The sequence below is a fragment of the Malurus melanocephalus genome, unplaced genomic scaffold (genome assembly GCF_030028575.1).
Source record: "Malurus melanocephalus ecotype Western Australia unplaced genomic scaffold, MMel_1.1 scaffold_704, whole genome shotgun sequence".
Taxonomy (NCBI): Eukaryota; Metazoa; Chordata; class Aves; order Passeriformes; family Maluridae; genus Malurus; species Malurus melanocephalus.
The window spans coordinates 195,060-219,907 of record NW_026623936.1 but is presented as its reverse complement, the minus strand read 5'-3'; the positions used below and the strand labels follow the sequence as shown (position 1 = coordinate 219,907).

The 24,848-nt window shown below is 47.9% G+C and overlaps 1 protein-coding gene across 3 annotated transcripts in view; it reads left to right on the top strand.

The window, feature by feature from the left end:
• TMEM104 (transmembrane protein 104) overlaps positions 1-21,663 on the top strand; it is a 41,811-nt gene extending 20,148 nt beyond the window's left edge. For all 3 annotated transcript variants that reach the window (XM_057384369.1, XM_057384367.1, XM_057384368.1), the window contains exons 9-10: positions 8,223-8,316; positions 20,026-21,663. In XM_057384369.1, coding sequence (XP_057240352.1) covers positions 8,223-8,316; positions 20,026-20,786 — 855 coding nt within the window. In that variant the 3' untranslated portion in view covers positions 20,787-21,663. The remainder of the gene's footprint in view (positions 1-8,222; positions 8,317-20,025) is intronic.
• The last annotated feature ends 3,185 nt before the right edge of the window (positions 21,664-24,848 follow it).

Sequence of the window (24,848 nt, the reverse complement as noted above, 5' to 3'; positions counted from 1 at the left end):
GCCAGGAGAGGCTACAAATATGCAAGAATTTGGGGCAGTGTCTGTGTATAAAGATGATGCCCTCACACTTTGTTGGAGGAAACTCATTAATCTCCCATACCATGCTAATGAATTGAGGAGGCAGAGAGCAGCTCCTCAAGGTCACCCAGTGTCAGGAAGGAGGAAAGCTCCACTTYTATAAGCTGTTGGAGATCAGAGCAAGCTGGTGGTGGGGGGTACAGCCAAACTTGGCTCTGCACCTCCTCTGCTGTCCTTCCAAGTATCACAACCCAAGCATTCAGCTCTCCTGCATCTATCCACTTTGCTGCTTCCCTCCTGCTTGTTCAGATGCAATTAGGAGATGCAGAATAAGGGGGAGCCAGGGGTCAAGGAGGCGGTAAAGTGATTACAAGATGCTGCAAACGGCTGTGCCATAAATACTCCAATGATGAAAAATTAGATGCCAGTCACCTCGGGGTTATTGCTGGCCTGTATCTCTCTCTTGTTGTGAAAAATGATAATGGAAGTGTATTTACCCCAGAGAGTGCAAGCTTGCCGCTGGCTGTGATCCTGCACACCCCAGGTATGCCAGGGACAGAATCCTTGCACCTAATGACTTTCTGAGAACACTTTGTGCCTGAATTCCTTCAATTTAAGTGAAGAAAGGACTGATATTTCAGGGTATTCTTTCCAAAGTGGAAAGTTCCTGGTGCTCAGTGATGGGCCAGCTCCAGAAATGGACTTGGACCATGAGTGAGGATGGGGAGAGGGGAGCAGCACCCTCAAGTACTGCCTTGCTGTCCTTGTGCTGCTTCTGCCTTGGCCTCCCAGAGCTGCAGGTAGAGGCTGCCCAGTTGTCAGCTGGTCTTTGGTGTGTTGGATGTCCCAGCAAGATCAGAGCTTGTAAGAAGCCAAGATGCCTACACCTTTTTGTTGGGTGGGCAGTCAGAATCAAAAGCTGGTGCTGGGCTAGAACCTTTGAAAATCTCTAGATAGTATTCAGATCCACTGAAGTTGGTATCTTTGGGTACAAACACTTCCTTCCATCCCTTGAAGAAGGTCCATTTTGGAGGRGGCATTGGGATCACTGTGGCACAGGAACTGTGGGAGGCAGCGTCGAACTTAAAGGGTGTGGTGGGTGAAAGGTCACTTTGCTTCACTGGCAAAAACCAGCCTGGCAGAGGCCTTAATTCCTGGAGGATACCTCCTCCCTGCCTCAAGGAACTGGGGAGAAAAGTGGGTGAGGGCTCCTCGGTGCCAGGAATACGCCTGGTGTGAGTTATGATTATAAAGCTCTGCCAGGTGTCCCGAAAGCAGCACGGTAATTACTGGAGCTGCTGTGGCAGCTGCCTGCTGTACCCAAAGCATAACTGCCCTTGTTTCTTTAGCTATAAATATTCCTTGTGGGATGTCTGGTGGCTGCATCTTYCCTCCATTGTGACTTCCTGATTCTRCAGGGGATCTGGAGGTTAAAATCCCTCTTGTCTCTCAAATTCTTTGAGCAATCCTTGTTCTGTGGCTGGTTTATCTCTTTTCAACCAACTTTGAGCTTCATAACAGCTTGTCTGCTGATAACTTGCTGCCTATCAGCATGGCCCCTGCTGCAGCCCTGCCTCCAGCCTTGAGAGGCTGTGGATTTTCAGCTTTTTTTTCTGCTCTCTAAAAAGCTCCTTCCTGAACAATCAGACTCTTTCCATGTATTTATATTTGTACTGTCCGCTGCAAGGGGTAAAGCTTTACCAAGGAAAGCTTGGATCGCCGCCCTTGCTGATGGGCCATCTGGCTCTCTAGCTTGAGATATGAGCTCATGTAGGACAGAAACATGGCCTTGTCACCCTTGTGAAGGGGATGAGAGATGGCAGAGGGGACACCACACTCAAGACTCTTTTCCTTAAGACATTTTAACTGAAAAGCAGCAAGGCCTTTGCAAAGAGTGACCAGAGCCTGCTGTGGGCTAGCATTGCAGTAGCAACAACTTGAAATGGGTGCAGARCAGCTTGCAGAGGCTGCAGGTGTGTGCAGGTAGAGCTGCAGGTAGTTCTGAAATGCAATTCAGCTATTTTCTTTATCTCGGAGTCCCAAACAGGAGTGGGGAAAGCACCGTGCATTTAATGCTTCTATCCAAAGTCAGCCCTAAAAATTCCCTGAGGAYGYRGATAGAACACTAGTTCCTAAGGAGYTACTGAAGGCAATAGGTCTGGTTCAACCTTCCAGCCAGGGGTAAAACCTCTGACCYGTGTCCATGCTGATAAATCCAGCTTTTCTTTTTGGACATTTTTTCCCCTAGATGTGACACACTCCAGTGGAAAGCACCTGAGGTGAGAACAGAGTATCCCGGTTCCCTGACATCTTGTTTGCTCTCTGTACTTGCGCAGTCTGGTTTTGTTGGATTGTTTCATCTGTCCCTTCTTGTGCTCATCTGAGTTGTGAAATTGCTCTGAGCTCAGGGACGTCTTGCAGAAGCAGAGCRAGTGTCAGAGTTGCCACTTCTGACAGCATGTAAGAAATGTCTGCTTTTTCCTGCCKTGCTCAAGGAGACTTTCCTTGCACCTGAGCACTGAGTCAAGCAGAGCTTCCTTTGGGAAGTGCTCGTCCAGTYGAGCCTGTCTTCCTGTCAGAGTCAGGCTTTGCTGTGGCAATGTTGTGTACCCACAGTCCAGTACTGAGCACTCAACCCTTGGCTTTCCTGCAAAAGTGTCAAAGTATACCAAGGAGAGTGATGCATTTTATTAAACCAGTGACTTTTTTTATCAGATCTTATCATACCCCTCTTTAGAGTGGRGTTATTTGCTGTGCTCTGTCTTGTGGGACAAAGGTGCTATTGCTCAACAGCTTGAAATCTAAACATCACTGTCTGCAGAGATGGAGCTGATACCATCCTATGGTGAAGTTTGTCTGAGATGTTGTCACTTCTATCAAAGGGAACCAAGAACCCCAAGGAATAATTTGTTTTGTGGTGGGTTCTGGTTTTGAATGCAGGTGTGAAAGGCTGGGAGGAGAAAGAAAGGATAAGGCAAGGGTGGCTGGGGACCCAAAGGGAGATGGGTATCTAAGGAGTGAGCACTACAACACCTCTTCTCCATCTTCACTTTAAAACTGAGGGATCATTKCTCTGTTATCTGAAACTCAGTAACTTCTCATTGATGTGATAGCCCTGTGCTGCACAAAAGATTTTATTCAAAAACTCTTGAACTTYGTGCACTGCTCCAGGCACATTTGCTGCACTTAACAAGGTTAATCCTCATGGTCTCACTTTGCTCAGGTACATACCCTCCTTCCACCCAATCTTTCTGAAACTTTCCAGGCTCTGAATCAATAAGAAGCAATAGSTACTGTTTTTAATTCACTACTTGGCAAGCACCAAAGACAGATGCAATTCTTACAGATGAGTTTGTGGAGCATGAAAACAAGCAAGTTCTGATGACAGTTATGAATGAGGCTGTTTTTTTCAGATGGTCCTCTTGCAAATGTATGCAGGCACTAGCCATAATGCTGTAACTACTGCATCTAATACATGAATCAGCCACGTTTTGGATGCTAATTGTGCTTCCTGAGCYGTATTGGCTGCTTCTGTAAAAGCCACATGCTGAGAAGCAGATGAAAGCTATTGAACTGTAMTGGTTCAGAGTGATAGATGGACCCTTCAGGTCAATAAAGAGCCCRTTTGGTCAAACAGCCCTCTGACTGGCTTAAAGCATGTTTGTATGGTCTGAAAGACTCCTGGCATTAGCTGGCCATCACTTAGTGGTTGAGAGCTCTCTTGGTGGTCCTCTTGGCTGCAACTAAGCTGATAAAAACCAGCCAGATGTCCTATTAACGCTTGATATTACTCTTGCTTTTAYAAGATAAGCCAATAAACAAGGTTACATAACCAAGTTTTAACATAAGAGCTTTAATAAAATATACTTTTAGAAATATATAAATATATATATATAAATATATTCCAGGCAACGGTAAGCCCTAGCTAGTTCCCCCGTGGCAAGAAGACTCGAGTTGACCAGCCTGCTTTTTCATTTTGAAATACTGAGAGCTGACAGGTGCAGAGGCTGGGAAAGTGGTGTCAGCTGAGTTGCCAGCTCAGGGAAGATCCCAAACCTTGGTGCCTGTACTGCTGTGGCTCGGCTTGGTGGGAGGAATGGATTTGAAGACCCTCCCAGGGGTTGAGCAAGCTGGTGTGCTGCTCATGGCTTYTACTAGCCTGCAGGGAAGAGTGTAATTCAGGGTGACAAGCTGCTGTTCTTTCTTCCAGCCTCACTGGTTTCTCATTTTTTGACTGGAAATGTCAGTAAAAGCAACAAAAGCACAGTCTTTTTCTGTCATTACTGAGCTGGATTTTCATGCTGTTTTTTCAGCGTGAGAAAGGAAGGAAGAATAAAGAATTTTGCACTTATTTGCTGTGTGTGGGTTCCRTGTACCCTCCACTATGAGCTTGGTGATTTACCTGGCCTTTCTCATTTAATGGAGGAGCTTGGAGGAAAATGAGGGAATCATTCTTAATAGCCAGCCCTGTGCAAAAGCACTGTAAAGGTTTCTCTCTACCATCCTGTGAATTTAAACAGCGTTTAATAGATTCAGTTCTCCTCCTTAGCTGAAGGAAGCATTCCTTTACCTTGTTTCAGTTTAGCAATGAATCACCCCCATATGCCTGCTTGTTTCTAACAAGAAACCWCTTCACTAGCAGAAAAATCTTAATCAAAGTAGATTATGCCCATTCTGCCTTGGGTGGGTTAATTTGCTSAAGCTTAGGAAGAGAATGATAAACTCCTAGAAAATATCTCAGCTAGCTCAAGAGGTGAACTGGAAAACTTGAGAGGGTTTTTTTCRTGTGCTGGGGCTCTGCATATTTGATTCCTGACAGGGCTGACTGGTACAGTTTCCTGTGTAGGTTTTAGATTGTTTGAATTACATGTGTAATGAAGCACTTTGTGAATTATTTCCCTCTGGGAGAGACTTGAGCTTGGAAAACATCGGGTAGAAAGTTTGGGTATATGTCTGAGGTGCTTATTTGGGCTTACTTTTTCCTTAGGGAAGAGTTATGAAACTAATTAACTTAATGGGTTGGAAGAGCACTGAGGTGTCTGGCACAGCGAGGTAGAGGAAGTAGACATCCTYCTGCTAAGCACTGTGGTCTCTTCTCATCCTTTTGGGGATGTGTTTTTAAACAGGGYTCCTGGCCTTGGGATTCTTCTGATGGTTGATGTGAGATTAGTTCTAATCCAGGGGCTGAGTCCTTGTCCTCATATCCTGGCTGTTGGTGATGAACTTTTTCCTGCCCCGTACTCAATCCTGTTGAGCTGTACACAATTTCACTTCAAAATGAATTTAATGTGGCTGTTTAATATCCTGTTCTGCCCAGCCTCTCTCCTCCAAAGCAGTCCAGAGTATTCTGTAKCTTCTCTTCCTAAAAGTGGTTGGCACAAATCCCTACAAAGCAGGGCATCCTCATCTCATTGCAGGCCTTAGCATTGTTTGTATTGATCCATGGATATCCATGCTGGATCTCTAAWGGGTGTGAAGTAGAAAAGGTAATAAATTTCTATTGCACTAGAATTAATCTCTCGCTTGGTTCCTTTGGACCAGGATCTTGTTAAGAACAGAAGACACCAGTCATCCTAGAGGATGGGGGAGCATTCAACCAYTCAGGCACATCTTGTGTCTCTTCGCCATGAGCTGAGCAGTAAAAGCCAGATAGRAGGAGAGTTGAAAACCTTGCTGAATGGATTTAGTTGTTTGAAGTGCTCTGAGTGCTGGAGAATAACTGCAAAAGGTGAAGGACACCCAGGTTCCCAGCACCTAAGGATGCTTTTTGATGCTTTTCAGCAACTGAGCCCCAAATCCACCTTAACACAGCTCTTTGYCTCAGTGGGTGAGGCAAATCTGGTTTTCTGACACATCTGCTTCAGTGCTTGGTGATTTTGTCTCAATCCTTACCATGGTCTGAGGGGCTGTTTTGCCAATTGGTTCTGGAGCATTCTCATTTGCAGCAGACACCTGTTCCTTAATTATCACCATCCTTGGTCCGTCTCTCTGTATTTCAGYGCTTTCTGACGCAGGAGCTATAAACTGATTTGAAGGGAGGCTGTGTTGAGCATTGTTGGGAGAGGARGTTGAAACAGATTAGTCACAAACTCAAGAATAATTTTCAGTAAGAGAGTTGGTGTCTACTTCTGTGTTTGCTCTGAGCTCGTGCCCTATATCACTTTTTAGTCAAAGGTTTGTTTAGTCCTTTGGGGTTTGTGCACTGTCTTAGGATGGAGTGGCTGTCCCCCGTAGGAAGGAGAGTGGAGTTAAGCTCCCAATTAGAAAAAAGGAAGAAGAGGGAGAAGAGTGAAAAGGTTTGTAACTGGCTGGTTTGCTTCTAGTTAAAACCTCAAGTCCCATAACTGTTAAAGCTGGTTTGGCTCTTAATCTTGCCAGTTAYGCCTGTGGCATTGTATTCTGTGTGATTTCAGTGTTACCTCCAACAACCATCAATTGCTTCACAAATCTGAATTCTGTGCATGTTTCCTGTCCTTTTTTTTTTTATCTGAGCAGAATAAGCAAGACTTGGTGTAAGCGATGGCCTCAGATCAGAATATGTCCCCACTGAGCAATGTGTCAAACCAAGGGTTCTCTCCCCTGCTCCCCTTCTGGGTTWACTTTYGTCACCTGAGAATACTTGTGATGCRAGGCATTTCCAATTTGCCTTGCAGATATTCTGAAACTGTCTCAAAAAAGGTTTCTWGGGGTTGTGCTAGTCTTAAAATAGCTTGGATTCTGTTCTGTCCTGACTCTGTTGGGGTCGACAGAGACCTTGAGGCTCGGCAGACCTGCCCCTTTGAGTCCCAGTTCATTGCTTCTGCCGACACCTTTTCTTGAACTGCTTTAAGAAGTCATGGAAAAGAGCAACGTGTAAATATTAATGTTGAATATTTGTCTTTAAAAATCTCTTTGGGATGCTCTACAAACCTATACTGTGTGTGCTGTGGCTTTCTAAGCACTGCCTGCTTACAGCTTACCTGTTAGTGTATTCGCTAGCCGGTGCCATCCCATGGAGGACAGCCAGGGCTCTCTTCTGTAACACTGATTTTGTCTCCCTGTCACAAGTAGCTGCCTTCAATCCATGTTCAGACTGCAGCCAAGGTCTGCTTCTTCCTATAGTGAAGCCTTTTCTCTTCTGTCTGGGGTAGGTAGGACTTGAGTGCTGCTTGGTGGCTGAGCAGAGGTGACAGTGCTGCAATAGGGCATGTCACCTCTGGGCACAGGCTGACAGCATGGCTGCCTTGTGTGCTCTAGCAGAGTGATACAAAAAACTCCCATGGAAAACTGTGTAGTCCAGATTTCTGGGAWRGATCTTTGTTGGATGTATTTTGCAGCCCAGCTGGAAGAGATGCAACAGATTGGTGCTGCAGTRTASCCCAATTTAATTTGGCCCRTCTCTGGAAGTGTTCAAGGCCAGGTTGGACAGGGCTTTGAACAGCCTGGTCTAGTGGAAGGTCTCTGCCCATGGCAGGRCGTTGGAACAAGRTGGTTTTCAAGGTCCCTTCCAACCCAAACTGTTCTGTGATTCCATGAAACACTGGTGTCTTAATAGACATCCAAGAGGGCAGTGGGAAAAGGTTCTTCTTTAAAGAACCTTTACTTTCCACACTGAATTGAGTTCTTTCTTTSATAATTTTTTTCCTCACTTTGCACAGGTTTTCAGCTAACAAGAGCTAAACTTACGCTGTGGCTTCCCACTTGCTGTTTTTACATATATTAAAAAAACTATGTTTTACACAAGCAACATAAAACCTGGGGGAAAAAGCTTCAGGCAGGTGTRGCTCCACTGCTGTTGAGCCTGGGCTACCCCGAAGCCACCCCATCAATGTTAATGGAAACAGACTGGTCAGGGCTATTGCTATTCAGACCTAAACTGAGTATGTACTCGGGCAAAGAGGCCACAGTTTAATATTTAATGTTCTGTAAGGCTGCACTGAGAGCTTTTACTGAAATGTGTCAGTAAAGGAGTGCTATAGCAGTGATAGCTGAGAGCCAAGAGGATCCTGAGCTCTACTTCTGCCCGAGGCATGTTCTCTGATACCCAACAGCTTACTTGACCCCCTGTGTCTCAGCCAACTTGGCTGTAAAATTAAGCAACAAAGAAAGCTTCATGACATGTCTGGAGGTGAATTTTCAATTTAAGCTTTGTTCTACTGATAGATTCATCTTGCTGGCAGAATTTCTGGCTTTTAACGTAATGTGTGATTTTGTTGTCCTTCCAGGCAGCATTCACGCTCCTCCTGGGTCCTTTCACCTTCTTCAATGTGCAGAAGACCAAGTATCTTCAAATCATGACGTCCCTCATGAGATGGATAGGTGAGTCTTGGCAGAAGCTCGGCTACCTCTTTACCATTGATGGAACCTGAGTCAYGCCACTGACGCTTCTCTTTGGCAAGATCTTCTTGTTTGGAAGTAAATGCTTGTCAAAACAACCTCTTTGAGGTTTTTCTTTAAGGACAATTGCGTAGGCCTAATAAATCTTTGAGGAGAAGGGTTTTAGTCTAGGGTGAATTTTCTGATTAAAACAAAAATTGCAATCAGACATGGCTGGTAAATGAAATTTTAGTCTGCTTTGTGTGAGGGRCAGAAGATGTTTGGAAAAGTTTTTTGTCTGTGTGCTGGCTGTGATACCCACCAGTTGGAAGTTTCTCATTCTCACAGCATGTGGACAACAGACTTTGATCAACCTTTGTTTTGACCTGAAAACAAAAGGCATTTCTGTCAGACTTTTCTTYTATCATTTGCTTCCGTTTATTTTCCTGGATCTTCCTTTACGGTAGGATGTGGTGCATTGGAAACCCCCAAACCAATGTGTTTTGTCCTTGGGAAGTCCTGGTGCCATGAGTTCCTTCCAAAATACTGCCAAGAACTTCTGGGAAGACAGATCATTCCCTTAAGGGAAATAAGACATTGCTCCTTTTTTTTTTTTCAATGTCTTTGTCATTCAAAGATGCAGCTGCCTCATGTCTGGCTCGTGTGCGTACATGCCCTTAAAGGCTGAGAGGTGTGTGTGGGTTGTGGAGGTTTATGTTCAGGTTTGTCTATTTTTGTGTAATCTAGATAGAGTGAGTGATACTCAGGGCTAATAAAGAGCATTTCTGCAGGTTAACAACCAGCATTTCTGCAGGTTAACAGTCTCCTGGTGTGTGAATCCAGGCCACTCAAGTACAGAATTATCTCTGTTTATATCTATCACTGGAATAAGAAGAAAAGCTGTTTCTCTAACTATTTCCCATTACACAMATGCTCTTGACCTGACTGCAGCTGGGTATTGTCCCTGCTCTGTGAATTCATCCTCTGTGAAAATGGCTGGCAATCACTGCAGAGGAATAGAGATCCTCTGTTCTAGAGAATTCCTGAGATGGGGTTAAGCAGTTGACACCCAGGAAAATTAAGTTGGATTTTAAGCTCTCAAGTCTCAGATGTTGAACACTTTGAGTTAATAAATCCTGACTTTGGGTGGTGTGAAAATCCTGAATGCCTGTTTTTCTCCTTTGTTGTCTGAGCACATGAAAGGTTTGAAAGCCCCCCCATTCTTCAGAGAAAGAGGTTATCTCATTAAGGGGTACTAAAGGAAATGAGGAAGTTTTGCAGGGTTTTTTTTTCTTTTTTTTTTTTTTTTTAATAAGTGATCTCTGCTCAGCTGACTGGCCTGTTTCAAATCACCCTGCCTCCTCTTTCCTGGTAAAGACATCAGTCAGACCTCATCCTGTCTCTGTGACAGCCTGACGCCTGCCTCATCTGCCGTTAGTTTCCCTTTAGCCAGCTCCTTCCAATACGAGGATTGCTAAACCTTGGYGTGATGGCAGAACTGTTCCTCTTTTTCATCTCTTGATGGAGAGGGATAAAGGCAGTGTTTGGAGAAGTGTAGGGGAAATTCATGCTTTAGCCTGATTGATTCCTGCGTCAGCACGCTGGGGAACAGCTGCCCCAGATAATGATAGTTAATGACCCTGACAGCACCTCGGTGGCTACTTAGAGGAACGGATTCCGTATGTGTACAATGAGAGATAGATTTATTGGGAAAGACGATTTATCAAAAAGCCATGTGATGCAGGGAGCAGAGAAAAGCTCTTGCTGCAGATCCCGGGGTAAGGATCAATCCCATACTGCTGAGATTTGTCAAACTGGCTTCTCCCATGTCCTCACATTGCTGCTGTCCCCTCCTCCAAAAGCAAGGCTGGGAGTTAAAATACAGGCTGGTGCTTAGAGAGCTTAGATCCTAAAGAATGGTCCTAAATAGTCTTTTGTGGTCTTCTGGACTTTTCCTGCCTGTGTGCCAGTGGCCAGATGTGCACTCTTTGTCCTGTTATAACCTGTGCCTTCCTTCACCTTCCTTGAGTTGTTTTCAGCCATGTGGTGCTGAGGGCAATTCTCCTGCAAAGCACTCTGAGCAGCAGAGCAGCATTGGAGCTTCCACCCTACCTGTTTGTTGTGCTGAGGGAAAAAATCTTCCCGTGTGGATAGTGGCTAATTCAGCTTACCTGAGCCCAGTGGCTTGGTGTGGATGGGAAGCTGACCCTTCCTTTGCATCATGATTTGGAAAACTGAAGCCTCCTTGAGCTTAGGAGGTCAATACTGGCTTTGCAATGTGTCTACTGCAGGGCCCACCACACACCCTTTTCCCCAACCCAGTGAAAAGTCCCTGGATTTTAGAGCAGCAGAGGCTGATGTAAAGCAGCACTGCCCCAGGTGTACTGGTGATTCAGATGATAGCGGCTGAGAGGATGGTTCTTGGCAGCAGAGAGAGCTAGCTGTGTGTGAAGGTCATTTCTGCTGGTGTTTGTAACAGTGTCAGCCTTGCCTTTGAAAGTTGCTTTCCCTCTTTTTCTCCTGATCTAAGTGATAATCAAATGTCACCAGCCTCTTCTAGAGCCTTGTGCTCATCACAAGCAGCACATCGACTATCAAAGCCTACAGCAGCCTCTTTCCACACCTCACAGATAAAAAAAAATTCATTCTCCCTCTGAAAAATAGGCTTAAACACTGGGATCTGAGCTCTAAATTAAAAATGGGCCAGTTCAAAGAATGTGAAGGTGTTCCAGGGATCAACCCTTCATCTGGCATCCTCCCAGGATCAGGGACTAAGCCAGGATAGGCACCTCTGAAGCCTCTGAAAAGAGAAAGTTGAAGGAGGAGCTTGCAAGCCCAAGCACTGTACTGCTAGAGAGCCCAGACAGATGGGCTCTCCTTGTCTGGGCCTGTTGATCACGGACAGCTCATCTGGAAAGAAGGCTGGCATGGCAAGGCACTTCCCTGCCAGGACTGATAGGAGCACAGAGGGTGGATCTGTGTCTCCAGGTGGAGTGGGGCTGGTGGCAGAGAWGCCTTCCAGAGGAATCGAGCTGTTGCCAGTCTTCTGAAGAGCAGCAGCTTACACACTTGGCTGCAGAGCTGATTGTCACTTGGCATGGGTGAGTGCCAATGGTTAAATTCAGTGCAGCAGTTGGTGCTTGAACTGCTGGCCTTATCCTTGCTTAGAGATCTCTGTTCTCCAGGAGCTGGCAGGTGTGTCAGCCTTTGCCTACCCAAGTTCTCATCCCTTTCCCAACGCAGAAGCTCCTCAGGATGCTTTGTCAGCCTTTTGCAGGTACCTTAACTGCCTTGGGAGATGGAACACAGGCACCCTAAGGGTGCMACAGGGAGCCTGCCTGCTGTGCTTCCCTGGAGAAAGGGCCAGTCATGAAAAATCATTTGGTTTAAATCCTGACAGTGGGGCTTAYAGTGAAGCCTTGTGGTTAAAATCTTGATGGCTCATCCAGCTCTGGGGCCAGGTGAGTATGGATTGTTCCCATGGGGTGAGGAGAGTCCTTCCCCAAAGTGTAATTCCTTTCAGCTCCCTTCCTCCTCAGCCTCAGGAAAGTGYAGAGCTGTTATTAGGTCAATTCCTTTACTAGTTTTGGAGCCTGTTTCCAGGTCTCTTACAAAGTTACTGGAGCAGRGCTTCCTGCAGAAGGCTAAATCAACTAAGCCATCAATAAATTAGAGTTGTTGGTATTTTCAGTTCTGCTGTTTGGATTTCAGACTCTTTTTTTTTTTCCCTGGAGGGATTAAATCTGCRGTGGCGATGGATTGCTCTCTAAAGAGACTTGATTATCTAGCTGTTTTTTCCCCCTCATTTCTTCAATCCTGATCAAGTGGGTGGTGTTACGGGTGARCTGCTGAAGGGCATGGCCCAGCAAAAGGGACTGAGCCAGGCCAGTCCCATGCAGCTCTCAAAGCARAGGGGACACATCTCACTGGGGCACAGCCCTACCTCTTTATTATTGGATAATATTGGATAATAACTGTCTAGCAGCGTCATGGGATAGGATGTGGATTAGAAAAGATAACAAAAGGACAGAGCTTGGTGAAGCTCAGCAGCAAACATTGGGCTATTGTGTATTAAGCAGCTAACCCGATTAAATTCAGCCTGTTGCAGCCCGAGATGTCCAGCTCTATAGGTGAGGACTGCTGGCTTTAAAGACATTGGTAGCATGATTATCAGTGCTGTTATTAAATTGTCTCTGCCAAATGTTCCCAGACAGCTCCCACGTGGGGACTGTGCTCTGTGTGCTGCTCGTGTTGCTGTATTGTAGTTATTAGAAAGTATTGTATTTTAATGAAGAGATAGTTTATAGAGTAATAAACTTCTGGGCTTGGCTGAACAAGCTCAGTTCTCTCTCCCTGTTGGATCACACCACATCTCTTCAAGTAAATGCAGCCCTTGAGACAGAGCCTTCCCAACCCTGTCCAAACAATGATCTCAGAATTACATGCTCAGGAATAAAATCTCTCCCCTTGCTCTTTCCCCTGGCCAGTAAGATGAAGAGAAAGCAAACAAGAATAGCCAGGAAATCTGCATTTAGCCCCTTTTTCTCCATCCCATCCCTTTCCAGGATACTTGGTAAAAGACTTCTGGGGAAGAAGCTAGGGAAGGGCTCTCCAGAGTSTGCTGGTGGGGCTGGCTTTCCATAWCTGCTGGTTTCTCTGGTAGTTCTGCTCTTCTTACYAGAGTCCTGCTCTTTACAGCACTGCTCTGCAGAGAATTGGTCTCAGGCCATCTCACCTTGCGAGCAGTCTCAGGGCACTGTCACTGCCATCCTTAGCTGTGGAACTGGAGTTAGTTCAGTGCAGAGACCTGGAGTCACTCTGCTACATCCCTGCAACTGCTGAGACTGAGAATTTCAGAGAGGCTGATTTWGGGGAGGGTGACAGTTATGTGAAGTCCTGCGTTTCCAGTCTCCTGCTGAGAAATTAGTCTGCCAGTGCCCACAGTCCTCAAGGTGGGTGGCCTCTTTTCACATCAGAAATGGAGCTTTCTGCAAATAGCTTAAGGAGGGATCATTCTGATCTCTGCCCCTCTCCTTTCACACTGCAGGGCGTACAGGAGGATGTGGGAATTGGACTGTAAATCAGGACACTGTTGCATGTTCATTCTGACAAGCTGCTTCAACAAAGTTACTCCATGTTCTTATATCCCTTTTGGAGCAGATGAAGCTGCTGCCAGAGCCCAGGGTAAATAATTCACTAAGAGAAGTGCATATATTTATGAAGAGTTAGTTAAAATGCTGTGCTTCTGTCATGCCTGCTTTTGGAATTGTCGGCTGAGGAGCTCATTTCAGTGCTGTTTGTGGGGGGCAGTGGGGTGAAGCAGTGCCTGTTTAAGGGAAAGAGCCTTGTGAGCTTCAGATGCAGATAGAGAGTGATCTGCAGAGCTGGACAGGACCACTGAGATCCTGCCTGAGGAGCTGAAAAAGAGCACTTTATTTAGGCAGCAGGAGACACTGATGGATCTGAGACCTGAAGAAATGTAAGGACACATTCAGCCCTGCAGAAGGGTCTGGGTGATGGTGCCCACGCAGGTTTTCGGAGTGGGGCTGTGGCGTGAAAAGCTGCTCTCTGTGCAGAGTGGATGTTGGTAGAACAAGATGATAAAAAACTTTGCTGYGTAGGGCCCRAGGCAGGATGGGCAAGATGTGGCTAAATCTGCAGAGCACCTGGATTTCATGGGATGTGGRTGCTCTGCAGCCARTGCTTTCCAAAGCCTGCACAGCCAYRGATAGCTCAGGCTCACAGTAACATCACAGTGTGTATTATTCCCTTCTCTCAGAAGAGTAAATTCTGACATGGACTGAGAAGTGACTGTYRGAGCTAACAGGCCAAGCCAGCAGCAGGGCTGAGAGCAGAGTCCTGGTTGCAGAGGTTTTATGGTGCTTCTGCCAAAGGTGACCGGCGGAGAGAGGACCATAAACTACGCGGGTAATTTTCCACCAGAAGCAAACAAGCCTCGCTGGCTGCTCTTTCCTTCCCATATGTTGAGAAAAAGCATCTGTGATAAACATCCGAGTGCAGAGCCATTTTTCTCCCTGTGAACTGTTGTTGGTGTGCAGATGTCTGTGGGACCAGCTGATGTGGGCTGAGATGGGGCAGCCACACTGGTTTCATGGAGGAGTTGTTACCACAGTAGGGGAAGCTACTTGTAAATCTTGGTTATGGTATTGCAAGCCTGATGAAGAAAAGCAGGGAAATTATGCCCTTAAAGCAGAGAAGCTGCACACTGAACCACTTTCGGCTGCCGAAAAGTCCTGGTAGTAGTTTTTTAATGGAGTTTCCCTTTGTGAAGGAAAGRGGCTCCACGTGGCCCAAAACAGCAGTGTCTGAGTTGGCTGCAGCAGRAGCAAGCCAGGCCTGAGGGAATGGAGATGCCTGAGAGGCTTTTTCTTGCCTTCTTGGTAAGCTGTGTCACACTTCTGTGTATGAGCACCAGTCCCCTGCCATGTGGACCCTGCCTCAGGCTTTGGGGCATTGAGGGTAACACTGTCCCTACAAGTCCCTGCTCTCCATTAGAGGAAGGAGCYATCATGATATTCCACAACTTTTGCTCATACCTTTCTTCTGGGAAGTAATTTCCCTCCCCTTTTCCGTCTGACGCCTCTCTCCAGAGAATTGCTGTCTTCTGTGAACATATCCATCTTGCTTCCCCACAGTCTCTGCACTCATAAATCCTTCATCTTCCTYGAGATGGTGTTTTAGGCTCTGCCATTGTCAAATCTGATCCTTAACTACTCCAGCTCCCACGTCTGATGGAGCAAACCTGGTTTTCACGTAACCTCTTTACTGTCAATTCATATAGAAACCCCCTCTGAAGGCTGGAGAAATTAATCAGTTGCTGCTCTGGAGTTTATGGAGAGCTGGAGGTCATGAACAAATAGCAGGATATAGCTTCTGTGAAAGAAACTGGCTAAATGAGTTTTAAATTTAAAAATCAATGTCTTAATTTCAGATAGTTTGTTCTGCCAGCATGTTGAACTCCAGCTGTGTTTTATTACTTCAAATGCCACAGGATCCAGAATGCCTGGTGCTTCCAGAGTTGCAGTGGGCTCTTCAGCTTGCCCACGTCACTGCTGGAAGGCAGCTGGCTCTGAGAAGGGGCACCAACATCCTAGAAAGACATCAGCAGGGAAGTAGCACAAGTGTCAGGTGGGGATGCAGAAGGTAGGACTGTCTTGATGTGCTCCTGGGCTGTTCAGTGTGTGCAGAACAGATGCTCCTGTTTTTATGCCCCTTCTATGAAAGAGCAGCCTAATTTTAAACTAAACGAGATCTGTTCCTCTGTTTAAGAGTGATCTGCTGTGTTTTGGCTTGATATAGGATCACAGTGGGAAGAAATCTTCCCCTTTCCAAAGAGACTGGGATTAGGAAGCTCCTGAAAACATCTTCCTCTTGGAATCCATCATGTAGCCTAATGTATGAAAAGGGAAGCAAGCAGCGTGCGTTGGGATAGGGTGATCYATTATCATTATTTCCTGGCATATTGATTCTCTGCTTGGACAGGAAAGCTCTGTCACACCGTCAGCCGGCAGTGACGGATGGCCCTGCCACAAACGTGTCATGGCACCAGCTCAGACAAATGGCTGGGGGGTAGGGGAGCAGCCAGGCGTGGGGTGGCTGCACACCACTGCCTCTCTGGGTGCCTGGAAGGGATGGCAGGCAGCTGTGGTGATGTTCTCTCAAGGAACATCAGAAGGAGCAATGAGGGCAGGGATCAGTTTGGAGAAGAAGCGAACATCTCACAAGCACCGTGTCTTGCAAGGGTGGGGGAGATTAAACCAGAAGCTCATTGTGAGCATCAGTTCTTACAGGAACCTACAATGACAGGGGAAAAAAATGTGTTTTAGCCTTGGACTTATTTTCTTTTCTGCAATAGCCTTTCTGCAGAGAGATGAAGCTCATGTACAAACACCATTTTTCATTTACAGAGGTGTTTTCTCTGACTCTGTAAAACGATCCTTAAACTCGGAATGGCTAAATTATCTTCACTGCTTCTCTGCAGCTCTGTTATGTTTCTATCAAAATGCACAAAAATGTATTTCTTAATATCCCCAGACTCCCATATTTCCCAAACTGTACTTCTTTGGATGTCTGCTCATCCATATTCATCCTTCCTTCACCTGCAAGAACCAGAGCAGAACTGCCCTGTCTCTGAATCAACATCTCCTGAGTCAAGCAGGAGGGGCAGCAGGAGCTGACTGCAAGGTCTGCTTTATCTGAGAAGAGCGTTTGTTCCTCAGATAGTGAGGGGAGCAGAGAGTCTGTAGGAGAGGCAGCTGGATGGTTGGGATGAGATTCATTACAAGTTTTGCTTTATAGCATAGCCCCACTTAATTTTTTTCCTCAGGCTCACTTATATCCTTCACTAAAAGTGGYGCTCAAACATCTAGAGGAGAGAAGATGAGACAAGAAGTGTCCTCTGTGCTTTGCTGACTGCCAAACCTGTGGTGTAGGGGCTTGGAGTGGGTTTGACACAGTGGTAAAATCAGGATGAGCAAAACCCTTGATTGCTTTTTAAATATTTATATAGAACAAGGCTTAAAGCAAATTTTTCRCATAACCGAGTAAGAATCCATGGTGACATCAGTGTCCACCTTGCTTTGTGRCTCTGAGTGCTGTTGACCATGGTGTCTGAAGGTGTTTCATCCCTGGAACACATTGCTTGTGTCCTCTGTCCTGTGTAGAGAGGAAYACATCAAGGCTGTTTTTATGAACCCTTGTTTTACTTCACCAGGATCCTTGTGGTGAAGAAACACTGTTGGACAGCTGGTGAGACAACTGTAGGTGACATGAAACAGTGTCGTGTGACTGTGCCTTCAGCCTGCTGTCCTGGCTAGGGGATGAGTGGGAGCTTTGTGTGTGCCTGAGGACCCTGTGCTGCCTCTTTTCTGCTCAAAGCTGCCTGTCAGTCAGCCTGTCATCTTCTTTTCATTTTGACTTATCATCCAAACCGTATCTAGGTTTCAGAGTTTTGGGCTTGCCTCCTCTCAGGGACAGAGAGATAAATCTGACATGCAAGTGTTTTAGCTCTCCAGTTCCAGGAGTGAGAAACTCTTCTGCCACAGGGAATGAGAGAAAACAACCATCGGGCAGGGCTTTTGTTGTCCTCTCTGAGGCTGGAATTGTTCAGGGGAGGTTTCCCCTTTACCCAGCATCATTTCTGTCAAGGATCTTGCATCTGCAGAGCAACAGTGCTCAGGCAGGGGAAGCAGAGCTTGCCTTGTTGGAAACAAAACTAGTTTGGATCTTAGTATTGGATCCTCACTCCTTGTAATTTTGATAAATTTCTGAAATGCATGTTTAATGAAAAACAAATGTATTACATTCTAGTTGCTTAAGCCAAAGRCTATCCATCATTTAGGGGATCCATGAGAATTCTGTTCCTTCAGTGTTCCCTGCCAGAAAAACACATGCTGGGGCAGGGGAGAGCCTCTGGGAGATGCTCCAAGGATGGGGTCCCTGCCTGAAAGTTCCCCTGAACTGGTCCTGTTGGCACTGGTGCAGAAAGTGGGGCTTTGAGCCAATAGTAAGAGTTGTTTTGGGGGATGGAAATAGGTCACTCATCACTCTGTTGATGTTGAGCAGAGCATGAGGAGATTCACTGTCTAGTGTGCAGGGAAAGAGGTGTGAGACTTCTGAGTCACATCTAGCCTAGATACAGGACCAGCTCAGGATGGGGCCACAGAGCCTGATCCCTCTGTCAGGCAAAAAGGAAAGGAGCAGTCCCAGCACATTTCCAGAGCTGCCCAGCCTGCTTTGTCTTATTACTCAGGGCATCTTCTCCTCTTCCTTGCAGCCTGTGCAGCCGTGTCCCATCACCTGGAACACAGCTCTTTCTGGCTCTCTTGCTGAGCAGATATGGCTGGCAAGCATCTCCCCTCCAGGGAGCAGTGGGGGAGGCACAACAACTGTACCTGTGTTGGCAGTGCCCCTCACTTGCTGGGCGTGAGTGAAGGTGAGGGGAATTGCACACCYCCAGAGCAACGAGCTGTTGCCTTCCACAGCTCTCTGTGACTGCCCTTGGGGGAGGAAATAGAGCCCAGCACTCCCAAAACAGCCTGGCCTCGTGGTACTGTGAAGGAATGGATCTGCTGCCGTCAGTCCAGTGTTTGGGGAGGGCTGCTAGACATGCCCTGCCACTGGGGAACAGTTGGAAGTGAGAGGTTTCCTGAGGCAGCATGGGATGAAATGCAGTGTGTGGCTTGGGAAGGGTTCAGCACGGAGCTGGTGTTTGCTGCAGGAGGGCGTGGATTTCTGAGAGAGGGTTTCAGAGGGTGCTGGGGCTGTGTGGGAGGCAATGTTCAGTGAGGTTAGTTTGATCTTGCTGGGCACAAGAGAGGCAGCATTCACTAACTGGTCTGTGACTGCCTTCCCTAGTCCTGTGTCTAGCAGGGTTTCCCATCTCCAGCTGCCTGTTGTGGGGAGCAGSACTGGGCACACAGCAAGCTGGTGGCCTTGTCACTGCCAGTGCTGGTGCCAGCCTCCTATGGACTTGGACTGTGCACTGCTCTGTTTAATTCCTCTGGATTTATATTAATGACATTCAAAGTTGTCTGTAGTGGTTGTCTCAGCATTTTGTTGATTTTTTCATTACCTGATAATTCACAGCTCTGTTCCTGTGCCACAGACTGGTGCAAGGACAGCTCTGTGCAAGCCACAGTGGCCCACCCATTGTAGCACCAGACTGTAAATCTCACTGCTCGCTGCCCTGCCAGGCAGGTCCTTTTCCCCCCATTGCTTGTTAACTCCAGCAGCTGATGATCATCTTTCCCAGGCTGATGCAATTTTTGTGACACCAGAATTAGTTTTCTGCTGGTTTTATATGCCGTGCTGGGAATGAGAGTCTCACAGTAACTGCTCTGGCTCAAATTTCCACCCTCGGAGTAATAAGGACTTTAGCCCAATCTCCTCATTTCATTTTGTCCCTGGCACGTTGTTATTTGTAATAAGCTTTGTAAAATGTTGTTAGGGTTTTTCCTGACATAAGTGAAGGATAGACAAGCAGACTTTGTGTCTAGAAATGATGAATTTTAATAGGAGTCTTTCAGTGCTGCTTTAGTCCCTTCCAGACTGGCTTCTCTACCCTGGGATTAGCTACAGACAGCCTGCTCCTCCTGCCCAGGAAATGGCTGGCTAGTTCTTGCTTTATCATGCTTGACAGATCCCAGAGACAGGAAAGCCTGGTAGTAGTTGCTGCTCCTGGCACGTAGGAGAGGTCTTGGAAACATTAGTCCAGTTGCAAATGTGTAGGAATATTACYGGGGTTGACTGGAGCCAAGTCAAAGCTCAGACATCTCTAAGCCATTTTTAAATGGTGATATTTAGCCAGTGTGTGTGTGTGACACAAGCATCCATGGACTGAAACCCTTGAGGGCTTAGGGTTCACCAGCCACATGAGCCTTCTGCTTCTGAAGGGCTTGGAGCAGCCCTGTGCTCTCGGGGGTGGGAGGGTGAGTCCCCACAGGAAGGAGATTGGAGGGAAATGCCTGAGCCCATTCCCTTATCTGCTGACTGGCACAGACAGCAAATCACGATTAATTCCTGTGCACCTCGCCTTTGATGTAGCACCCTCAGATAAGGTGGTACATCAAAGAGATAAGGAGATGTTCTTGCAGAGCAGGGGAGAGCTGGTGCCAAGACTGCTGGTGTGATGGGAGGAGGGTCGTGGGGAGCGTGGGCCTGGGCTTGACCTGAGACCTTSTCTCTCTCCAGCTTTCATCCTCATGATTATTCTGGCCCTCATCCGCATCAGCAGAGGCCAAGGTGAAGGTCACCCGTCCATGGCCCAGCTGTCGGGCATCCGCAATCTGTTTGGAGTGTGCGTCTACTCCTTCATGTGCCAGCACTCCCTGCCATCCCTCATCACCCCCATCTCCAAGAAGAAACACGTCAACAAGCTGGTGCTGCTCGATTACATCCTGATCCTGGCCTTCTACAGCCTCCTGTCCTTCACTGCCATTTACTGCTTCCGCAACGACACTCTCATGGACATGTACACGCTCAACTTCACCAACTGYGAGATCATCAGCGTGGCCTTCATTCGCTACTTCCTGGGCCTCTTCCCCGTCTTCACCATCAGCACCAACTTCCCCATCATCGCGGTGACCCTGCGCAACAACTGGAAGACCCTTTTCCACAGAGAAGGGGGCACCTACCCGTGGGTGGTGGATAGGATTGTCTTTCCTGCCATCACGCTGATCCCCCCAGTGCTGGTGGCTTTCTGCACCCACGATCTGGAGTCCTTGGTGGGGATCACAGGAGCCTACGCTGGGAATGGGATCCAGTATCTCATCCCAGCTTTCCTCGCCTACTGCAGCCGGAAGGACACTCAGCTGGTTTTTGGCAGYGGGACGGTGAACAAGCACCTCTCCCCTTTCCGGCACACCTTCTGGATTGTGTTTGTGCTCATCTGGGGCTTCTCTTGCTTCGTGTTTGTAACTGCAAACATTGTCCTGAGCGAGTCAAAGCTCTGATGAGGGTTAGCAGCACACTCTCGCCGGAGCTCCAGAGATTCCAGCATTTCAGCTCCCCCTCTGGAACTGTGAGTGAGGGGGACYGGCAGTGTGAAGGGAAATTTCCAGGCTGTTGGCTTGGTGACACAGACTTTCTTCACTCCACTTTGGGTGTGGATGGAATGGACTCAGCCTTGTTACAGTTCTGGTTCTCAGGCGAAGCCCTGGGGCTGAGCCCTTGGCAGCCTGAACCATTAACCAATGCCCAGCTATTCCTGCCTTTGGCTCTGTTGGAGCAGCACATCCTCTGTCTGTCCATGGATGTCTGTGTGCTGCAGGTCTCGGCACACAGGAGAGAGCCAGCCTTGGCTGCTCACTTCACTAATCACTAAATGTCCCTTCTCCCAAAGGCAGGAATGTGCTGTGCAGAGTCCAGCAGGAGTTTGGGAGAACTGAGTCTCCCACTGCTGAGACTCCTTCAGACCAACCTCCTATGCCAGCTGAAGGAAAAAATTAGGGTGGAAATAGACCTAATTCAGAAGGAAACAATTTTGTGCTGTTACATTTTCTTTTTCTAGAAGCATTATCATGTTTGTTCACATTGCCTGGGATCGGGGATCTTTTGCTTCGAGCTGGATTTCTCCAGCCTGGGAGTTTACATTCACACTTCCATCCTGTTCTCCTGTGCTGTGGCAGCCCAGCTGGGCAGAGCAGTGCCCCTCTGCATGCAGGGATACAGCTCTTCCCACTGGAAAGGAAATCAGCCTTGCTTCCCTCAGCACTGGCAGGTGACTCGGAGCTTTCCCTGGCAGAGCCTTCTCCCTGTCTCAGCTTTGCCCGGGGCTGGTACAAGCAGCCAGGCCCTGACTCCAGCGGCCGGGATTGGGATCGGGATCGGGATCGGGATCGGTGCTGGGGAGGTGCTAATTACCCAGTCCTGACACGCGGGAGGCTCCGGCTGTGCACACTGATGCGTTCCGGCTCCCGCGCTGGGTAATTAGCCTTGAAACAAGGTGGGTGTGAACTCAGGGGAATGAGCTGGTGCCAGGAGGGAGCGGCTGTGCCCTGGCTCAGCCCTGCCTGCAGCCGCAGAGCTCCCAAAACAAGGGAGCAAAACCTGAAACCCTGCTGGAAATGGGCTTGAATCCCCCCTCTGATCTTTCTCCACAGGGTTAAAGTGAGTTTTAGCCTGCTCCCGCTCTATTGCTGTTGGAATTGGGCTGCTTTTACCTGTGGCAGCTCTAGGSAAGTCTCAGCTTTTAGGGTGGCTGTGGTCACTGTAACGCCACACTTTGTCACCGGGTCCTGGGTTCAGAAGCCCTTGGGCACAGATCATAGGGGGCTTCCAACAGGAGGAAGAACTTTAAAAGTTTTCACCTGAACTATTTTAACCCTCCCCTGTTATCAAAGCAGGTTCAAAGCCAGGTGCATGTTAGATCCTCCTGCCCTCTGCACTTGCTGCAGTATTAAATGTCATCACTCACTAAAGGAAGCTTTGAACTGCAGCTCTTTTTAATCAAGCTCTGTTTTCAAGTAGGACTTTCTGGTTTCCATATGACCTGAAGTGCTCCTCTTGGGGGAATATGCAAGTACCTGGAGCTGTATAAAACCACTTCATGGCTTTTAAAGCAAAACCCTGCACCTCTCAAGCCTGAGCACCGCCAGTGTCCTTGCTGAGCTGCCTGGAGAGAATCTGGAGGGACTGTTCATCTTCTCCAGCTTGATCCTAAACAGGCATTGGCAGCTCTTGCTAGTGAGTTTAAACATCCCCAAGTGCTCCCGAGAAGCTGATGTGGCATCTTCAGTATCAAATTAAGAAGGTATTTTACAGGTAGCTGGTGCTGGTGTCTCGTTTAGGAAGCAGTAGTTTGGAGGGCAGATTCATGGGGCAGCTGAGCTGGGAGCCACCTGCGTGGCAGCTGGGAGCTGGGCAGAGCTGGAGGGAGGAATTGAATGCTGATGAAATGAGCCTTTGGAAGCTGGAGAGGCTGAGGGGGCTGTTCCTGTGCACGAGTGTGCAGGTGTGGGTTCACCGAGGGGCTGAGGGCTCTCTGCCCTGGGTTGCCCGTGCTTTGCAAGGCCCTTGGCTCAGCCCCCACCCTCTGTGTGCCCGTTTCAGTCTCTTGCCTTCACATTTCATTGCAGCCAGAGAACAGAGCTGTTCTCTGTTATTTCATCTCCTCTCACCCTCCCTTGCCTTCCCAGAGCTACCCCACTGAGGGGGAAGGGAGGGACCCCAGCCTGGCACCCTCTTCCCTGCCATCTCYTACATTTAAAGATGTGCCTTCTCTTCCCTGGCCCGCATGTCCCCCCTCTGCCCTTCAGCGGGGTGTGACAGTGACTTCTGAGGGGCTGCACCTCCCAGAGCTGCTTGGATCCAGGTTTTGGATGCAGTGGCACRCTGAGGGCTCGTGTTCTGGCCCCAGCCTTTGCCGTGGTACCTTAGTGGGAAGGGCTTTGCTCCCCAAGGAGCATGAGTGCTTCTCAGATAAATAACCATGAATTCCCAGACACCTGCTGTCCTTGCACAGCAGCAAAACAAATATATCCAAGGAATTGGGGTGATTAACAGAAAGAAGCTCTACGGCAGAGAACATTTTTCATATAAAACATGACATAGCAATGCCTTAAAAATTACTGGAGAAAGCAGGAAGGGGATGGCTCAGTGCAGCCAGCACTGGCTGAGGAGATGCTGGGTGACCCCACGGTGCAGGGCACGAGCTCTCTCCTCTCGCTCATCACGAATAAGTCTATTTTTATTTGGCCATTATCAGCACTAACAATTCATTATTACAKATTCACACGTGATGCTTTGTCCTGACTGTAATTAGTTTTAAAAAAATGGGATTAAAACCAATAAAATGCACATTATACATCTGGTTTAGTCTGACTTCTTTTTCCATCCCTTTCTTCCTCGTGCTCAGACACAGAGCTGCTATTCCTGGAGGGGATGGCCCTGACGGATGGAGCTGCAGGCCAAGGAGAAATSGCAAGCGGAGAGGCTAATGGAGACCCTCACCTCTTCTCTATTAGCCTCCTGCAACTCTGGGTGGTAGCTGCAAACTCAATTAAAACATCTGTACTTTCCCCTTCTCAATTACGGCTCCTTACACTTAAAGCCAAACAAATTGAATTGCTCCGCTGCCTCGGGCTGCAAAGGCAGTTTCTGCCAGCGAATTTATTATCACCATAAAGCGCAGCTTGATTTATGTTAAAATATTAAAGCAGATCTTTATGATGGAAATAAACACTTTCTGCTGTGATTCTCTCAAAGGACCTCACAAGCAGCGGCGGATTTTGGGGCTTGGGCTGTAAATCTGAGGCCAAACTGGCATCGGGGAGGAATTCAGTCTATTGCAGCACTTGGAAGAGTAACAGCCGGGGAAAGGGAAACTTTGAGCCTTTAGGCAAAGCTTGACCACCACCAAGGAGCTGTGTGTCCCTGAGGGGATTCAGGTATTTGAAGGTTTGGGGAAAATGCTCACAGTTTTTCCCTGGATGCATTTGGGCAGCACAGGAGCTGCCAGTGGCTTGGCGAAGGGCACCTGCTGCAGGGTCTCAGCTGGGGAAGGTTCTGTGCCACGGCTCTGCCCTGGCAGGAGGCAGGAGCAGGAGGTGGCTGCACCTGCTGCTCCCTCGGGCATCCTCGGGCACAGGCATGGCAGCTGTCCCCAGCACCTTCCTGGCCCCGTRTCTGTCCTGGTTTGTCATTAACCAGTTCCCCCTGCCCTAACACGAGTCACCATCTCCCCACAGCAGCACCAGCACGTCCTTGCCATTGGAACCCCTTCCCASTGGCTGATTTGTGCTGGCCTGCTTCGTTCCCCTCATCAGGGTGGGTCTCATGATATCAGGCAGTGGKGCAGTGAAAATAGGRCCTGCCACRGTGATGTCAGAGCCRGGGRATGGGTTTGGRGGGACARTGCCCCCCCTCCAGTGGGGCTGACCCCCAGAGGTGGGTGCCCAGCAGTGATCCAGCCGTATTTCTCTCTGCATAGAAGCCCASAGCCTCCCGGGGTGTCCCAGGTGCCAGAGCAGGCTGAATTAAAAAGTGATTGATTAGACAATTTCACCAAAAAGAAA